This window comes from Malaclemys terrapin, chromosome 3 (assembly GCF_027887155.1).
Source record: "Malaclemys terrapin pileata isolate rMalTer1 chromosome 3, rMalTer1.hap1, whole genome shotgun sequence".
NCBI classification, from domain to species: Eukaryota; Metazoa; Chordata; order Testudines; family Emydidae; genus Malaclemys; species Malaclemys terrapin.
In genome coordinates, this window is record NC_071507.1 from 198,970,341 (window position 1) to 198,987,691 (window position 17,351).

At 48.1% G+C, this 17,351-nt stretch overlaps 1 protein-coding gene across 1 annotated transcript in view; it reads right to left on the reverse strand.

Annotated features, from left to right (window-relative positions):
• Positions 1 to 835: 835 nt before the first annotated feature.
• BLK (BLK proto-oncogene, Src family tyrosine kinase) overlaps positions 836 to 17,351 on the reverse strand; it is a 72,734-nt gene continuing 56,218 nt past the window's right edge. The window contains exons 7-13 of the mRNA XM_054023039.1: positions 16,507 to 16,656; positions 15,626 to 15,778; positions 12,109 to 12,288; positions 11,490 to 11,566; positions 5,711 to 5,861; positions 2,988 to 3,119; positions 836 to 1,641 (exon numbers count right to left, since the gene is read on the reverse strand). Of these exons, the coding sequence (XP_053879014.1) occupies positions 1,433 to 1,641; positions 2,988 to 3,119; positions 5,711 to 5,861; positions 11,490 to 11,566; positions 12,109 to 12,288; positions 15,626 to 15,778; positions 16,507 to 16,656 (1,052 nt within the window). The 3' untranslated portion in view covers positions 836 to 1,432. The remainder of the gene's footprint in view (positions 1,642 to 2,987; positions 3,120 to 5,710; positions 5,862 to 11,489; positions 11,567 to 12,108; positions 12,289 to 15,625; positions 15,779 to 16,506; positions 16,657 to 17,351) is intronic.

The following is a 17,351-nucleotide window of genomic DNA, read 5'->3' on the forward strand; positions in this document are numbered from 1 at the left end:
CCACTCAATGTGCAGCGGCAGGCAAAAAAGCGAACAGAATGTTGGGAACCATTAGGGAAGGGATAGAAAATAGGACAGAAAATATCATAATACCTCTATATAAATCCATGGTATGCCCACACCTTGAATACTGTGTGCAGTTCTGATTGCCCCGTCTTAAAAAAAGATATATTAGAATTGGAAAAAGTACAGAGAAGGAAAACAAAAATGATTAGGGAAATGTAATAGCTTCCGTATGAGGAGAGATTTAAAAGACTGGGACGGTTCAGTTTAGGAAAGAAACAACTAAGGGGAGATATGATAGAGGTCTATAAAATCATGACTGGTGTGGAGAAAGTGAATAAGGAAGTGTTTTTACCCCTTCACATAACACAAAATCCAGGGCTCACCCAATGAAATTAATAGGCAGCAGGTTTAAAACAAACAGAAGGCAGTACTTCTTCACACAGCACACAGTCAACCTGTAGAACTCATTGCCAGGGGATGTTGCGAAGGCCAAAAGTGTAAGTGGTTTTTAAAAAGAATTAGATAAGTTCCTGGAGGATAGGTCCACCAGTGGCTATTAGCCAAGATGATCAGGGACGCAACTCCATACTCTGGGTGTCCCTGAACTTCTGACTGCCAGAACCTGCGACTGGATGACAGGGGATGGATCACATGATAATTCCCTGTTCTGTTCATTCCCTCTGCAGCACCTGGCATTGGCCACTGTCGACGACAGGATACTGGGCTAGCTGGACCACTGGTCTGAGCCAATATGGCCGTTCTTACATTCTTGTGTCACATGATTATCATGATGCCAAATGAGAGTTTAATAATGAAGGCAGAAGAGTGCTCGGATAACAAAGTTCTTTATTTGCTGGCCGGCAATAGGTGCTGCATGGACTGGCAGTCCTGGACATTAAAGACCCCAGCAAAACCAATGCAGCACTGACAGAGACGGGGCCAGCTTCTCCCTTGATGCCCTGCCAACCCCGTGACAGGAAGGACCCAACTCCAGGGGCAGGGAGTACGTCAGTCTCCAGGAGCTGGTCAGCCCTTGGCTTCTCTTATCCCACAAGGGAGTCCACTGGCCCCTACTGTGACGCCAATGATTGTGATGCGGATACAGGCTCCCTGGGCTGGGACTCCCATGCAAGGGGTGAATGAGCTCTGCTAACTTCTGATTACGCTTCTCTTTGCATCTCCATAGGCTTGCAGAGTCCCACCCCCACCCTCCCAGAAGCCTCCAAAATGCATAATTTCCTAGCACAATCCAGAGCTGATCCGCATACGCCAAACAAGGGGGAGGGGAAGTCCTGTGTTAGATGTCCACAGGATACCCAAGCAAAGTGACGGAAGAGGGCTCAGTGGAGGATCTCCCCCAGCCAGCACTCCATGCCGTCATCTGTCTCCTGCAACGCTGTCCCACGGGGGGTGGCGAGGCTCCTGGCTACGGCAGAGGTTCTGGCTCGTACTGCTTTTCCGTCGCCGTGTAAAAATCCTCGAGGACGGACTGCAGGTACTCAAAGGTGGGCCTGTCCTCTGGCTTGCCCCTCCAGCACCTCAGTATGATGGTGTAGAGTTCTCCAGGGCAACCGTCTGGGCACGGCATGCGATAGCCCCGCTCCAGGTTCCGAATGACCTCGGGGTTGGTCATGCCTAGAACAAAACACCCCCCCACCCTGAGCGTGAGTTCACCACGGATGGGCGTCTATGTGCCAGGAGAGGAGAGGACAGCTTTAAAGCTGCAGAGCGTCATGGCAGCTGCGGAGGCCACGCCCCACGCCCCAGGCTAGAGCTCAGCGGCTACTTGTTATTATTGACATGGTGGTAGCTCCTAGAAGCCCCAGCCAAGATCAGGACTACATGGCATTAGGCACAGGAGCTGCCCCAGTAAACTCACCGTCAGGGTACATCTACACTGCAATCACCGGGTGTGACTGTCACTCCTCTAGACACACCCAAGCTAGCTTCAGTCTCATTAGCTCGGGTCTTGGAGCAGTGATGCCACGAGCTTAATGGTGGGCTGGCCACCGGAGTAATTATCCAGGGTTCCAGGCGGGCGTGTACCGCCCATGCTGCTGGAACTTCACTGCTCCCGTATCTGAGCTAGCTGGATTCACTCTCGCTCGAGTCGAGCATCTCTGTCCAGCGTCCTCCTCCTGGACTTACCCGAGTCTGTTTAAGCCCTGTGTGCCAGGTCGAGGCCCCAGAGGGAGGTCTGCCTATAAAACCAATAAGGACCTCCCCCTTAACAGAGGGGCGGAGTCAAAAGAACCCCGGGATCAACAAAATAATCAAACCAGGAAGGGGAGGGTGGTTAAAGGGTCAAAACAAGGGCCCCAGAGGAGGACGCAGAGCAGAGAAGCCTGGACAGCGCCCACTGCTCCAAGGAGGCAGAGGAAGCTACCCAGAGGAACTCTGCCTGGAGGCATAACAGAGCAATGAATGGTCACAGAGAACCCCACCCAGGTTCCTGCCCTTGGAGCAATGCCAGACAGCTGTCCCCCTCCATTCCCAGCACTTAGCTTCCAGCACCATCCCTTGGAGCCAGACAGCCATCCGTGCTCCTGGACCAGTCCCAGCCCTTAGCTTCCCTACAGAGTTTGCCAACAAGGACGCACCTAGGCTAAGCTGGCTGGTTTTGTGCCATAGACTGCTGCCCAGTGGGAACTGGATGGCAACCACCAAACACATTCCACATAGGCCACCAAACAGCCTACGCTTTGCGATGACTTTGTGGCTCTGATTCAGCAAAGCACTCAAGTACCTGAGTCGTTCCATCCATGGGGACTTAAATTTAAGCACCTACTGAAGTGCTTTGCTGACTCGGGGCCTCGGCAGGAGTCAAGCGAGTAACCTACTAGAGAGGTAAAAGGCTCCATATCTCATGGCTGATCCCCTGAACAATAGTCCTCCTAACTTTTGGAGCAGCAGTTTCAGCAGGAATCATGATGCACCCCACAGTAAATGGGAGCGAAGGCTGTATTCTCAAGAGACCGTACCTGGATAAGGGGTCCTGCCGTAGGTTATAATTTCCGTTAGAAGAATCCCAAATGACCAGACGTCAGATTTGATTGTGAAAACCCCAAAGTTAATTGCCTCTGGCGCCGTCCATTTAATAGGGAATTTGGCACCTGTCAGGAAGAAATAAATTAAAGAAAGAACATTAATGTGGAGCGTCTTCCTGGATTCATACCATGCACAGGCTGCTCAAGTGTGTTGGTCTTCAGAAGGTCTTATCTGGATGCTGGGTACTGCCAATTGCATGCTGGGGCTGATACAGTCTTTGTTTAAAGTACAAAATGATTCATCATAGGATGGACCAGTTCCAGTCTTTTCCCTTCATTATAAGGCATCCTTGCCTGGGTAGTTTTATTTTGCTCTCTCTGGTTCTACTTTAGAAAACAATGAATGACGTATAACCTTAAAAAGCAGGTGCAAATTAAGATAAAAAGGTCATCAACTACATCATAAATCACGTGGAGCATGCAAACCACACATACATGATATGAACATTACAGAAAATGAGTAATGGCCAACAGAAGAAAAGAACAGCTTGTAATTACACTAATAAAGTGAAAAGTTAAAAGGATCAAAAGGCTTAGAAGACCATTTTTTGTATCATCCATGGATTTAATAGATATTGGCTTTCAAAATACTTGCCATAAGTATCACTTCCTATAATAATATTTTAGAGATAGAATCCAGGATTTTCAGGACCAAAGCACAGGCTGCAACCACTTGTGCTAAAGGAATAATGTTATAAGCTGACAACATTTGTAGGTTTTTACCTTCTCTATGGCCTAACCATTAATGGAGGGCATGGTGCATTCAGACAGTGATTAATATCTTTGTAATGATCTTCCTATCCTGAGTAGTCAGTGAAGCAAGAATCCATAATGGAGGCTAGGGGAGGCTAAGCCATGGGGGGGCTGAGAGCAGTGAGTGGGGGCATGGCCTCTCCCAGAAGAGGCGGGGCAGGGGGCTAGCCTCCCCAAGGGGAAGCTTCACTCGCCACCCATGCTAGAATCCAAGACCTTTATCACAAAAACACAAGCCTCTGCCACCTAAGGTAAAGGAGTAACTCCATTAGAGGCCAGCGGTAGTAGGATTTTATCTTTTATGCAGATCAGCCACTAGAGAGGGACACAGTATTTAGCCAGTGTGCTACAGAGGGTGTGGAGAAATGTAAATATATGTAAATTTAAAAAATATATTTGAAAATCTGTCCCACCTTTATTTACCTGGAAAAACCTAAGTTCAGGGTTCTGTGTCTCCCCTAGCATCAGATCAGCATAAACCCACAATTCAGGTTTTATTAAGGACAAACAACCCTAATATAAACTAAATATTATAATGATTTTGATGAAGACAGCATTTTTATTTAAACACCTCCCTGAAATCCTACCAACCCAAACACAACGGGCACAGTATCAAACATCAAACCCAACACAAAACATTTCAGTTGAAGTGAAACATTTTGCGGAGGGGGGCTTTTGAAATGTTCCTGTTTCGTTGCGAATCAAAAGACATCTCAAAATCTCAAAATCCTTTGCCAAACAGAATCATCATCCTCCAGCCAGCTCTACGGGAGACCTAATGAAACTTAAAAAAAAGGTCTGTTTTGTTTCCCATATACTTTATAAAGCCTCGTAGCAAGCCGAAGGAATCTCTCTCGTAACCAACATCTCGGTAGCTGAAGAATACTATAGCTGAGTAAACTGTATTTTGCTGTGTGCCAGTCAGGTGTGGCTAGACAGATGAGTGAATTGAACCAACAAGCTCTATGCCCCTTTGGTGCCCACATTCTCTTAGTCCCACATATTACCATAGCAGCGCCCCAAACTGGGAGCTTTGTTCCGGGCACTGGCTCTATCAGCTGATTCAAAAAGCAGCTTCATATGAGCTGAGCCAGCTAGAAGTTGCTCTTTGTGTATCTTTTTATAGAGATGCTCCCCCACTCACAAGAACCACTAACAGAACCACAGCGCCGCTAGCCAGATATATCTCCAAACTTGGGGGGATGGGAGTTAAAAATCCAAATTGTGTCAATTGTCCTTGGCTTGTGGTGTGGTCCCTGGCCACACCAAAACCCTGGATCAGAATGGAGGCTGTGTTTGAAATCTGGATCCACACCCAAATTTTGCAGTTCAAGTCCATTTCTTACTGTTTCATTGTATATTGCATCACTACGGCATGCAGATATAGGCAAAGTGTTCATTTCCCTGCAAAGACCTCAGTTCAGGGGTCAGTATTTCCCCTAGCATCAGGGAGGTTGAGTTTATCCAGTAGCAGGGCCAGAGATCTTAGCATGAATCCATAGGATGCCCCTATATCTATGATATTCTACTCCATAAGAATGGTCATACTGGGTCAGACCAAAGGTCCATCTAGCCCAGTATCCTTTTTCCAACAGTGGCCAATGCCAGGTGCTCCATAGGGAATGAATAGAACAGGTAATCATCAAGTGATCCATCCCGTCGCCCATTCCCAGCTTCTGGCAAACAGAGGCTAGGGACACCATCCCTGCCCATCCTGGCTAATAGCCATTGATGGACCTATCCTCCATGAATTTATCTAGTTCTTTTTTGAACCCTGTTATAGTCTCCAACGTTAAATTCACGCTGTGTGGATGTGGAATTGTGTGAAGGAGAAATGCAAGCTGCAAATGTAACTGGACTTCTTCAGCTAGGTTCTTCCGTACAGCACCATGAGTGGAACCTACCTTCTTGGGCCAGGTACTCATTTTCTATTATCCTGGCCAGGCCAAAATCCGCAATTTTACAGCAGAGCGTCTCTGAGACAAGGATGTTGGCTGCTCTCAGGTCTCGGTGGATAGAGTTCATTCTCTCGATGTATGCCATTCCTTCTGCAACCTAGGAGAGCAGAAACGGCCACAGCGTTTACCACAAGAATATTCAAATAAGCCTCCTGATCCCTAGACATGAAAGATGGAAAAGCCCTTGTCCGTCGCCTCCCTGATATAAGATTGTGCTGTTATTCCATGTATTATGGTAGCACCTACCGGCTCCAGCTGAGATTAGGGTCAGACTGCGCTCAGTGTACGTAGTAAGAGACAATCCCTGCCTCAAACAGTTTAGACAAGACATACAATGTGTGGCAGAAAGGAAGGGTTGTTCTTGCCATTTTACAGATGGGGAAACGAGGCACAGACAGATGACGAGACTTGGCCACGGGACATCTGTGGGAGAAGCAGAGACTAAGCCTAGATCTTCTGATTCCAAGGCTCAGCCACAAGACCATCTTTGATCCCCTACATCTTGGAGTTTTAGTTGAAAATATTGCAGATTAAATAAAAAAACTCGTCCCGTTTTTCAGTCACAGCCAGAGTAGTTTAAATCTAAGACGACCAACAGTAAATGATCATTAATAATCTCATCCATTCACCTCTTCTGTACAGTGTGGACTTGTGTTTTGTTTGCTTGTGCCTGACACTGTATCTGCCTCAGGAGGCAATGAAGCTCCTGCATGGACAGCCAAGCAGTATAGGTAAGCATAAAACCCATAACTCACTGAGAGACCAATGGAAGCTGTATCCTAGAGCGTTAATATGCTGGGAATGTGTTAGCATTCTGAGCCCAGCCCCCGACCCTGCTCAAGTCCGTCTTAGAAACACTCCCTGAATTGAGCTAACTTGTATATAATTTACTTATTACTGTTTTTGTTACCTAGCTTCTGACAGCTGGTCTCTGTAGATACCAAGCTCCTTAGAGCAAGGGACCAGTGTTTGGGAAGCGTCTAACACATGATAAGCTCTCCTGTAAATAAGAATAATAGCAAGTTTTTGTGTTTGGGGGCTTTCATAGAATCATAGAATCATGGACTTTAAGGTCAGAAGGGACCATTATGATCGTCTGGTCTGACCTCCTGCACAACGCAGGCCACAGAATCTCACCCACCCACTCCTGTATCAACTCCCTAACCTATGTCTGAGCTACTGAAGTCCTCAAATCGTGGTTTAAAATTTCAAGGTGTAGAGAATCCTCCAGCAAGTGACTCATGCCCCACGCTGCAGAGGAAGGCGAAAAACCCCCAGGGCGTCTGCCTATCTGCCCTGGAGGAAAATTCCTTCCTGACCCCAAATATGGTGATCAGCTAAACCCTGAGCATGTGGGCAAGACTCACCAGCCAGACACCCAGAAAAGAATTCTCTGTAGTAACTCAGATCTCACCCCATCTAACATCCCATCACAGGCCATTGGGTATATTTACCGCTAATAGTCAAAGACCAATTAATTGCCAAAATTAGGCTTTGCAGAAGCAGGGAGCTTTGAAGGGGGATTTGAAAAGTGATAGGTTCAGCTTTAGCCCAGACACTAATCAGGACAATGAATGGATGAGAAGGCAAGAATGGCAAGAAGGCCTAGCACCAATTTGGGTTTTCACACGCCCTGAGGTTAGGGCATTACAATTTTCCACCCACTAAGATTCTCATCAGCTTCTTGCTTACATGTGGTTTTAAACAGGATACTAACATGTACTTTCCAAATATGTATTTCACCCTCTATCAACACCCTTCAAGCTCGAGTGCCGCTTGCCTCAGTGGAAAATGGAAGAATTGATGTCACTTCCTGTCCTGATGTTAATGAGATAGCACTAGACTCGATGGTTTCCTTTCAGCATGTGTGTGCATCCGAGTGTGTGTGTGAGACTGACCACAGGATGAATTCGGTGCACCCAAAACTTTCTAATTTTAACTACAGCTGATGCTATTGGCTGCAAATTGCGTCTGAAGGGTCAAGTTACCTTGGGACGTGACATATTCAAAACACCACGAGTAAACATGTTGTGAAAAAGCATGAGTGGCTTTACATCAGCCCCATCCAGAAATAGCTAGTGATTAACTGAAGCCCAGCACTTGGGGTTTGGGCAGCTCAGGATCTGCATCAGGTCTGCAATGGCACAGGCGTGCGCCGCGTGAAGGGATGCAAAAAATCCCTGTGCAGCTCCTGCACTGGCTTGGCTAGCTGGAGCCTCCTTTAGGGGCACGTGATAGATTCGCTGTCTTCAGGCCACAAGATCCCAGCATTCTGTGGCCTGTGCTGAAATCCTCTGCCCTGTGCTATGCAGGAGGCCAGACTAGATGATCATAATGGTCCCTTCTAGGTTTAAAATCTACCAGTCTCTGCTATGCTGGGAACACACACAGCAAGCCCAGCCATTGGAATTCATTTTGTCAGCCCTTGTGCCTGGCAAGGGACATTCTCCGCTTTATACATGGGCCATAGGAGGGACCAGACTGTAGATTTATGAGGCTAACAGCGCATGCCCCCCTACTTCCCTCTATTTGAAGATTAAACCAAAGATTCAGTAGTTTGAGATTCCTCTGCTTAACAAAGAACAGGGCCTGTGAATAGAAACAGACAGAGTTGCCCACTTGGGTGGGATTTTCACAGAAGCATCCCAAAGCATTCCTTCAGAAGCATCCCTCAGTGCTTTAGAGACACACGCTTGTGTAATGGCATGTATCAGTGTCATGCCTTTGGGCAGCAAGGAAAGGGTTAACGCAGGCCCAGCTGGGTTGAATGCCACCTCCGCTGCAAATTGGTTTGGAGCCCAGAGCACTGGAGTTCTGAGGGCAGCTGGACAGATGCTCTACCTGCAGGAAAGGGCCCCTGACTCCCATGCTAAGTGGCTGGGCCAGGAGTAGGAGGGTGATCAGCATAAATATGCTGATTTGCAGGCAATTTGTTTGTTTCTTTGGAGGGGACTGACTAGAACAAGCCACTGTCATATTCCTTTGGGCTGGGCTACTGAAAGACCCAATGGTCTCTTGTTAAACTAAGAATCCTTTCACTAGAGGGCAGTTTTAGATGGCTGGACCTCTTGCTGCTTGCAAGGGGAGGGACTCAAGATTCCTTCTTCGAATTCCAAGTCAAGGTTTGGCAAGAGTCTTAAAAGGGAAGGATCTTGCTTGGGGAGGGCTCTAGCAGAAGGTAGGCCTATCTGGAGGTCATGACAGCCCCTTTAATCCCAGTGCTTTGCAAGTGTTCTGCTGAGGTCAAGCGTGGATGGAACAATGCACGCTGGGACCTGAGGTCACTGCAGTCCACACCACCACACTGAAGATAACCGTGGTTGATGGCTTCACCGTGGAATTCTCTAGCCCACATTTGACCTGGGTTTGCACTTTGGTCTCTCCAGATTAGAACTGGCTGAAATTTTTTGGATTAATAGTTTATTAGCAGAAAAATGCAGTTTTGGGTCGACCAAAACTATTTGTAAATTCGGGTTAAATTTGGTGGATAGCTTTGGTGGGGGTTTTTTTTCTGAAAAAGTTGGAATGTTTAGACATTTTCTAAATGAAACATTTCAACTTTTTGTTTTGAAACAACATTTCCTTTAGAAATGTAGCTAGCTTTAGTTGTAAAAAACAAAGAAAACAAACAAACGAAAGGGTAAAAAACATCGGAAAATTAACAAAATAGAATGAAAAAAAAATTTCTGGTCAAACAAAACATTTTGTTCAACTTGAAATAAAATTTTGTCATTTGTTTGTTTGTTTCAGTAAGAAAAACCAAATTCTTTTGGGTTTGGGTCTATCAGCAACAATTCCCCCCCGCCTCCCGCCCCGATATTTTGATTCGGTAGCTAAACTGAAAAAAAAAATCAATTACTTGCTCAGCTCTGCTCCTGATATGGTATTTTTCTCTCTCTTCCCTACAAACTCATTGGGTCAAATTCCCTGGTGTAACCCCCAACTGAAGTGAGTGGAGTTACCTGAGGGATAAATTTGGTCGGTTGTGTTTCTCTTCAGGAATTTAAAACTAACCACTGATTATTTCCTTCAAGTTATAAAAAATAGAAATAACTTCTAACCACGGAGTCTGCAGCTGCTCCCCTTAATCTATTACGGATATCAAAGTTAGGCAGCAGACCAGATTTCATCACTAGTGAAGAGGAAAAGAACTGTTACACCATTCACGGGAGGGATAAAAATAGCGAATAGGGCGGCTTCTTTAAGATATTTCAGTATTTTTGCTTTTGGGTAAAATGAAAAGCAGATGCTTCTGCCGTGTCAGAAAGCACCTCCCCAGAAATGCACAATTCCAGGTATTTCATTCATTTAAAAACAAATATGAATTGTAGCTGGATTCCCTAGTACCTTGGAAAAGAGTAACTGAAAATGACTGTGAAGTTAGCCCATCACCACTAAAGAGAGGAATGGTGGCCATGTGGCTAAGGACTTGCATTGGGTGCCAGGAGCACTGGGTTCTAATCTCAGCTCTGAGCTTGGATGGCTCCTCAGTCAGGCTTTCTAAAATACTCAATGCCAGCCTAGCTCTTCTCCTGTTGACATCATATTGATTCCACCAGGAGCAGTGTTAGGCCGGTGTTAAGTGCTTCTGAAAATCCCCAGCTCTGTGGGCAAGACCCTGCAGCTCAGTTCCCCCACCGGTATAAGGTGGTTAATATGCTTATGTACCTCCAAAGAGGTTGTGAAGCTACATTGGTTAATGTTTGCAAAAAAACACCTGGAGATCCTCAGATGGAGGACACAGTGGTCATATTACAACAATAAGCGCTGCCTAATGTTAATCCCCCTAATTATGCTGCCTCATCTTCAGAGGGGCTAAGCACCCATTACTCCCATCAAGTCCACCAGAACTGGAGGTGCTCAGCACCCCTGAAAACCAGATTCTCTTCTTGCCTGTGTCCCTACACATGGTAGATCACTGTCACTCCAGAGCAGGATCTTCTCTTACTAAGGCTGTCTGGAGAAAAGAGAAAAGACTTTTCTGCTCACTAAGCCAGGAAAGACTCTGCCTTCCGTATTACGCAGAGTGCTAAGAAAAGGGTCCCCATGTGAGGTGTGATGATGCTGATGATGGGCTAGCATTCCCATCAGTACTGCAGGTGAAGGGAGGAACCCCTGGCTATCACATCTGGAAGTTCACAGAGTCCTAGATTCTAAGGCCAGAAGGGACCATTTTGATCATCTAGTCTGATGTCCTGCATAGCCCAGACCACAGAACTTTCCTGAATTAATTCCTGCTTCAAGTCCAATAACTGTTACAAGGCTTTTAGAAAATATTCATTCTTGATTTTAAAATGACGAGTCATGGAAAATCCACCCACCCCGGCCCTTGGTAAGTTGCTCCAGTGGGCAATTACCCTCAATTTTAAAAAATGAACTTTATTTCTAGTCTGAATTTGTCTAACCTCAACTTCCAGCCATTGGTTGTTGTTATACCTTTATCTGATAGACTGAAGAGCTCTCTATTATCACATTTCAATTCCCAGTATAAATATGTATAGACTGTGATCAAGTCGCCCTTCAACCTTCTCTTGGATAAGCGAAATAGATTGAGCTCTTTGAGTCCATCACTATAAGGAATATTTTCCAATCTTTTAATCATGTTCATGGCTCTTCTCTGAACCCTCTCCAATAATATGTATCCCCTTTGCGTCTGTAAACATGTCATCTTGGATAACATTGCACCATCTTCCCAACACTCATCCTGGTGTCTTTGACTACAGACCTGGGCTGACATGTCAATGAGTTTTGGGAGATTTAGTTGGCTTCCATCATCCGTCTTCAAGAAATCCAGCAAGCACCCTGTAAAAGAGGAGATGCACAGTGTTCTCTGGATGATGTGATTTGAGTGAAAGTTACATATTAGGTCCATGTCCTTCTCTAGCTATTGTTATCCAACCTGTCTACAGCTTTTTTACTTCTGGGAAGATCTCAGGAACTTCACTGCCTCTATCAAGTGCACCAGAGTCAGAGTGAAAACACCCGCTTCCCTCCATATTTTGTACAGAGCTCTTTGCAAAGCCCATAGGATTCTTTACGCCACCCACTGATCAGCTGTTTGGTGGCAGGCAGGAAGCACTGGGGGTGGAGCGAGAGCGGGGTAGGCTCAGGGGAGGAGCAGGGCAGGAAGAGGTAGGGCGAGGGCAGGGCATGGGGAGGGGACGGAGCCTCAGGGCGGAGGAGGGCTGGAGCACCCACCCAGAAAAATGAAAGTCAGCACCTGGGGCATCGTCCCCTACGTTACCTGCTGCAGGCATGGGATTTTCACAAATCCTAAGCACTGGCCTAACCTTTGAAACTCAGCCAAAAATGTCTAAAGAATAAAGCCCAGGGAGGCTCTTTACCGTTGGACATGTACTCTGTCACAATGTAGATTGGCTGTTTGGTGACGACTGCATGCAGCCGGACCAGCTTGTCATGCTGGAGCATCTTCATCAAGTTTGCCTCAGCCAGGAAGGCATCGGGAGGCATGGAGCCCTCCTTTAGGGTCTTCACAGCCACCTTCACACTGTTCTTATAATAGCCTGCAGCAAAAGAGAAAGGAGGGTCCAACAGTTAAGGTGCTAGCCTGGGATTTAGGAGAAACAGGTTCAATTCCTTTCTCTGCCACAGCTTTCCTGGGTGAGGAGCAAGTCAATGGAAGTTTGGAGCCTCACTACCTCTGAAGCTCCGTGGCTCAGTTTCCCCATCTGTACAATGGGATAATAGGCCTTCCCGAGCTCACAGGAGTGTTATGAGAGTAAATACATTAAAGATTACGAGACGCTCAGTTACTTCATAGACTTTAAGTTCAGAACAGACCATCATGATCATCTGGTCTGACTTCCTGCACATTGCAGGCTACAGAACCTCGCCCACCCACTCCTGTAATACACCCTGTAATCTCTGGCTCAGTTACTGACGTCCTCAAATCATGGTTTAAAGACTTCAAGTTACAGAGAATCCACCATTTACACTAGTTTAAACTTGCAAGTGACCCATGACCCATGCTGCTGACATGTTGCAGAGGAAGGCAAAAAACCCCAGGGTCTCAGCCAATCTGACCTGGGAGAAAATTCCTTTCCGATCAGTAAGACCCTGAACATGTGGGCAAGACCCACCAGGCAGATACCTGGGAAATAATTCTCTTTAGTTACTTGGAGCCCTCCCCATCTAGTGTCCCATCTTCAGTAAGGTGGGGGGGGGGGTCATCTACCTTAGACAGAAAACTAACAGCAAGAAGCCCTTTGATGTGATGGTGTGGTCTTCCTGTTACCGTGTGAAATAACTAAACATACCAATCCATGTGCTAAGCACTAGGGTATCTACCACAGGGAACAACCCTGCCTGAGGGAACACTGAACTCAATGGGACCAGTGGATGGGCTCCTTCCAAGATGGCGGAAGCCTCAGAAGGAAGTGGAGAGGACCCATCTCCTCTGAGAGGGTCTCTGTGTAGTAGGGTTGCCAACTTTGGTTGGATGAATTCCTGGAGGTTTCATCACATGTCAGTATCTTTAATTCAGGATTAGTCTTTAATTCCTGGAGACTGTCTCCAGGACAATCCTGAAGGCATTGGCAACCCTACTGTGTAGAGGTTCCAGGAAGGTGTGGTGGAGAATGGAGGCAGCTGGGTACGCACTAGAAACTGGGGAAACAGACTGCAGCGCACTGGTGGGGGGTGCTGGAGTGGTGGAGAGGATGGCCCATGTTAGCACTGTTTTCAGACAGTCTGTAAGAGAGCTTGGGGAATTCATGCCTCCGGGGAGTAGGTAATCTTGGAAGAGGTTTGGAGGCTATTCCAGAGGGTGGTGTCCTCAGAATGGAAGAGGCAGGGGATCCAGGCCGCATTTCTGTGGCTCCCTTTTCCATGCTGGGGATGGGGAGGGAAGGAGCCCTTGAGGGTTCTGCTCTGGAGGAGCTGAGCCGTAAAGCACTGGGTGGCGTGAGGTTATTGAGTTCCTGGTGAGAGGAATCATGAATGTTCCATGGGAAGGAGACAGACCAGAGCCTCCAGTCTACTCCCCTTTCCCCGGCAATGCGGGATCACTCCCGTGGCAGCGGTTCTCAACCAGGTGTCAGGTTTCAGGGAGGCTGCCAAGCCGGGCCGGCATTAGACTCGCTAGGGCCCAGGGTAGAAAGCTAAAGCCCACTGCATGAGGCTGAAGCCTCGGGCCCCGAGCCCCGCCCCCTGGGGAAGAAGCCGAAGCCTGAGCAATGTAGTGTCATGGGGGCTCCTGTGGCGTGGAGCCCCAGGCGATTGCCTTGCTTGCTAACACCAGCCCTGGCTTTTATATGCAGAAAACCAGTTGTTGTGGCACAGGTGGGCTCAGGAGTTTTTATAGTCTGTTGGGATGGGCCTCAGAAAGAAAAAGGTTGAGAACCTCTGCCCTATGGCATATTCTCAGGACCTTTCTGCGGTCTGGTTTTAAGTCACTTGAACAATGTGGCTTCCACCACTTCCCTTGAGACGGCTCCCCAGCTTATCAGACCCCCACTGCTAGGAAATGTTCTCCTCATATACGGCTTCATGTCCTTTGCCGTGTCATCCCATTTCTCAGCTATCTAGCTATGCCCCTCACCGTGGTATCTGAATCCGTAATGAAAGGAGCTGGGACTTTGCACACGCGGTCAAGTCTTCTGCATTGTGCTGGCCACAACTGCAATTCCTGCACTCTCCAGGGAGCAATCAACCACAAAGGGGCGGAAGAGGAGTAGGAGTTAAGTTCCAGCTCCTTTCCACCCTGACCAGCCATGTGTAGGAGCACAAGTTGCATCCTTTGAAGGGAGATGCATGGTCCCTGTGTCTTAGGTAGGTATACTGTCCCTCAAGGCACACAGCCTCCCGCTACTCACCCCCCGCCCCCCAAGCCGGGCTGTAACAGATGGCAATTTCCTGCAATATCCGGAATGAACTTTCCTGAATTAGGTTTAACCTTATTGAATTAGGTTTCCTACCTTTGGAGTCCATTGTATTAAACATGCAATTGTTTGTGTGTTATTGTAGGACTGTAATGTAAATGTTAGGAACTTCAAAGAACTGTTTGGGACAGTACGTGTTAAGTGGGATTCCTAGGAGGTACTTGGGAGGCCTTTTGAAGCTACACCTGGGGGAGAAAAATGACCTGTTCCTGGAAATTCCCAATCAAAGACCCCTGAACTGTATCAAGGGCAGACTACACTTTTCAGGAGGGGGCTAGTTCTAGGCTGAGGCTATTAGGAACCCGTTTTCTGGGTGGTTTGAAGGCTTCTCCTGCCAGAACCCATGTTGGAGACCACTGGGGCAGGGCAGAGGGATCTCTGGTAAGCTTATTAGCATACACGTAGGTGCTTTTATTGTTTTAATGTGTTTTCTCTGTAATGGTTTTACCCTAAGAATAAAATAGGCTTGGATAGGAAGTGGTGGGTGGCAACTTACAATTGTTGACAATCACTCTGTTATTAGTCTCTGAAAAGAAAGCATGCAGGCCTGTTTCGGCAGCCTGTCTTTTGCTGGGAATAACACGGGGAAGGCAGGGAACTCTTTAGGGTGGACATTTCCCAGTTAGGAGGGACAGAGATGTCTCCCCCCGGGAAAGACAATGGCTAGGGGGCCAGAAGCTTGGGAGTGGGTGCCCTTGCTGAAACACTAAGGGAAGACACAGGTGCAGTTGTCTTACACCTATGGTAAAAGCTGTGCTTTAAAGCCCCAATACAGCCCTAAAGAAGCACAGTTGAATGGGCTGCATAATTCCCACCCCTCCCCCACCACGAGCAGCGGGCTGGGTCCTAGCAAGGTCCCGCACTCGTGACAATTCTGAGAAAACAAGGTTTTCCCTTTTCCTATGGGCCATGTGTAGTGACCAGGGCTGACCCTGCTGGGCCTGGAGAGCGCTGTACTTACCCATCCATACTTCTCCAAACTGTCCCGCACCAAGTTTCTTCACAAGCTTCAGAGACTCCCGTGGGATTTCCCATTCGTCCCGCGCCCAGGGCCTCTGGGGAACCAGGGATGTGCACGGAGTGGTCAGCCTCTGGCACAGACCATCCCCTTTGTCTGCGTATTCAGAGAAAACCTGTCAGCTTGTCGGTAAAGGGCCAAACCCTCCGCCCAGCCTCCAGCCTGAGTTGCCGGGCTGGAGACGTGCAGAGGGTAATTCTCCTCCTCCTCAGCATGTGGAATGGCCACTCCACACAGGCTGCTTCAGCCCCAGAGCTCTGAGCACCCCAGGAGCAGGGTCTGGAGGACCCATCAATGGCAGATCCCCTAGTGCCGCCCTTTTCCCAGCCGGCTCGTGCCCCAGTGCATCACAGTGGTTGCACCTTCCCCCCGAACGCCTCTCTCCAGAATCCAGTCTCTCCACACACCCCTTCCCCCGCGGAGCCTCCATGGTCCCTGCCGTGCCTTGTGGAGCTCGCTGTGCCCCTAGCAGGGGTGGTTTTTCTCGTGCACACGTCCAATTTGGGATGGCCACTTTGCTTACGGCTGTGGGGGGCGTTACCGGCAGGGGCTGCCCGACTCACTTCGAATATCTGCATTTCCGCTGCACCCCAACCCAGTGCTAGCCTAGAACAGGCGTTTCATGCCCATCCTGCGTCCACTTCCCCATTCCCTATACCGCCACCTATTACAGGTATTGCTCCACATGCAGTCGCTGCTCAATGGGCGTGCGACTGATGGATAACCCCCGTCTGGCCATGAGGCACCAGACCACGTGGACTCCTCATGCCAGCAATCTCAAATGCTATGACAGACGGCCCTGTACGGGAACATGGGTGGCTTACTGCTGTAATGCTGGACTAGGTGGTGCAGCGAGGAAAAGGTGATCCTGGGGGAGATGTAGTATCCCCCGCCGTCTAAGGAGCGGATCCTGTAGTGTTTGATGATGTCGCCTTGAGCAGAGGTGCTGTCTCTCACGGACAGTGAAAAGGCATCTGGGGAACAAGCAGAAGAAACCACACTTACTGGCCTGGTTGGCACTGTCTGAGACAGACCTGATGGCTTTCGTCTTCCTTCAGTAGCCCCGTGTCTGCCATGGGATTCAGCCCCTCTCACAGACAGGTGAGTCTATGCTGGGAATATTCAGGTGCAGGGCACGCTACACTGCTGCCCCCCATCCATCTTCCATCTTGGTGAGATCCGGGCACCTGTCCTTTTAGCCATACCACATTTCATAGGGACATAGCATTTACCAGTTTGGATCTAGCTTTTGGTCCATGAGGTCCAGCAACCCCATGAAGGACACTAGACGCTTCCAAGCATGTGTGTCTGTGGGTGCAACGAATGTCACGGAACTCTATTCCGTCCCTGACGAGCAATCAGCATAGACTAAGGAACCTGATATTTCATGGCCATTAGGAACCTTGGCTTGCATTGCTCTGAATGCTAATGGCCCAGCTCTCTTTGAAATCCCACCATGAAGATTTGTTTTGTCGTGAAGGCACTGGAGTGATGCTCAGGAGAATGGGTTTCAGCTCCCGGCTCTACCACCTGCACCCTTCGCAATCTTGGAAAAGTCACTGAGTCTCTCTCTATGCCTCAGTTCCCCATCTGTAAAAGGCAACAGAGGGTCCTGTGGCACCTTTGAGACTAACAGAAGTACTGGGAGCATAAGCTTTCATGGGTAAGA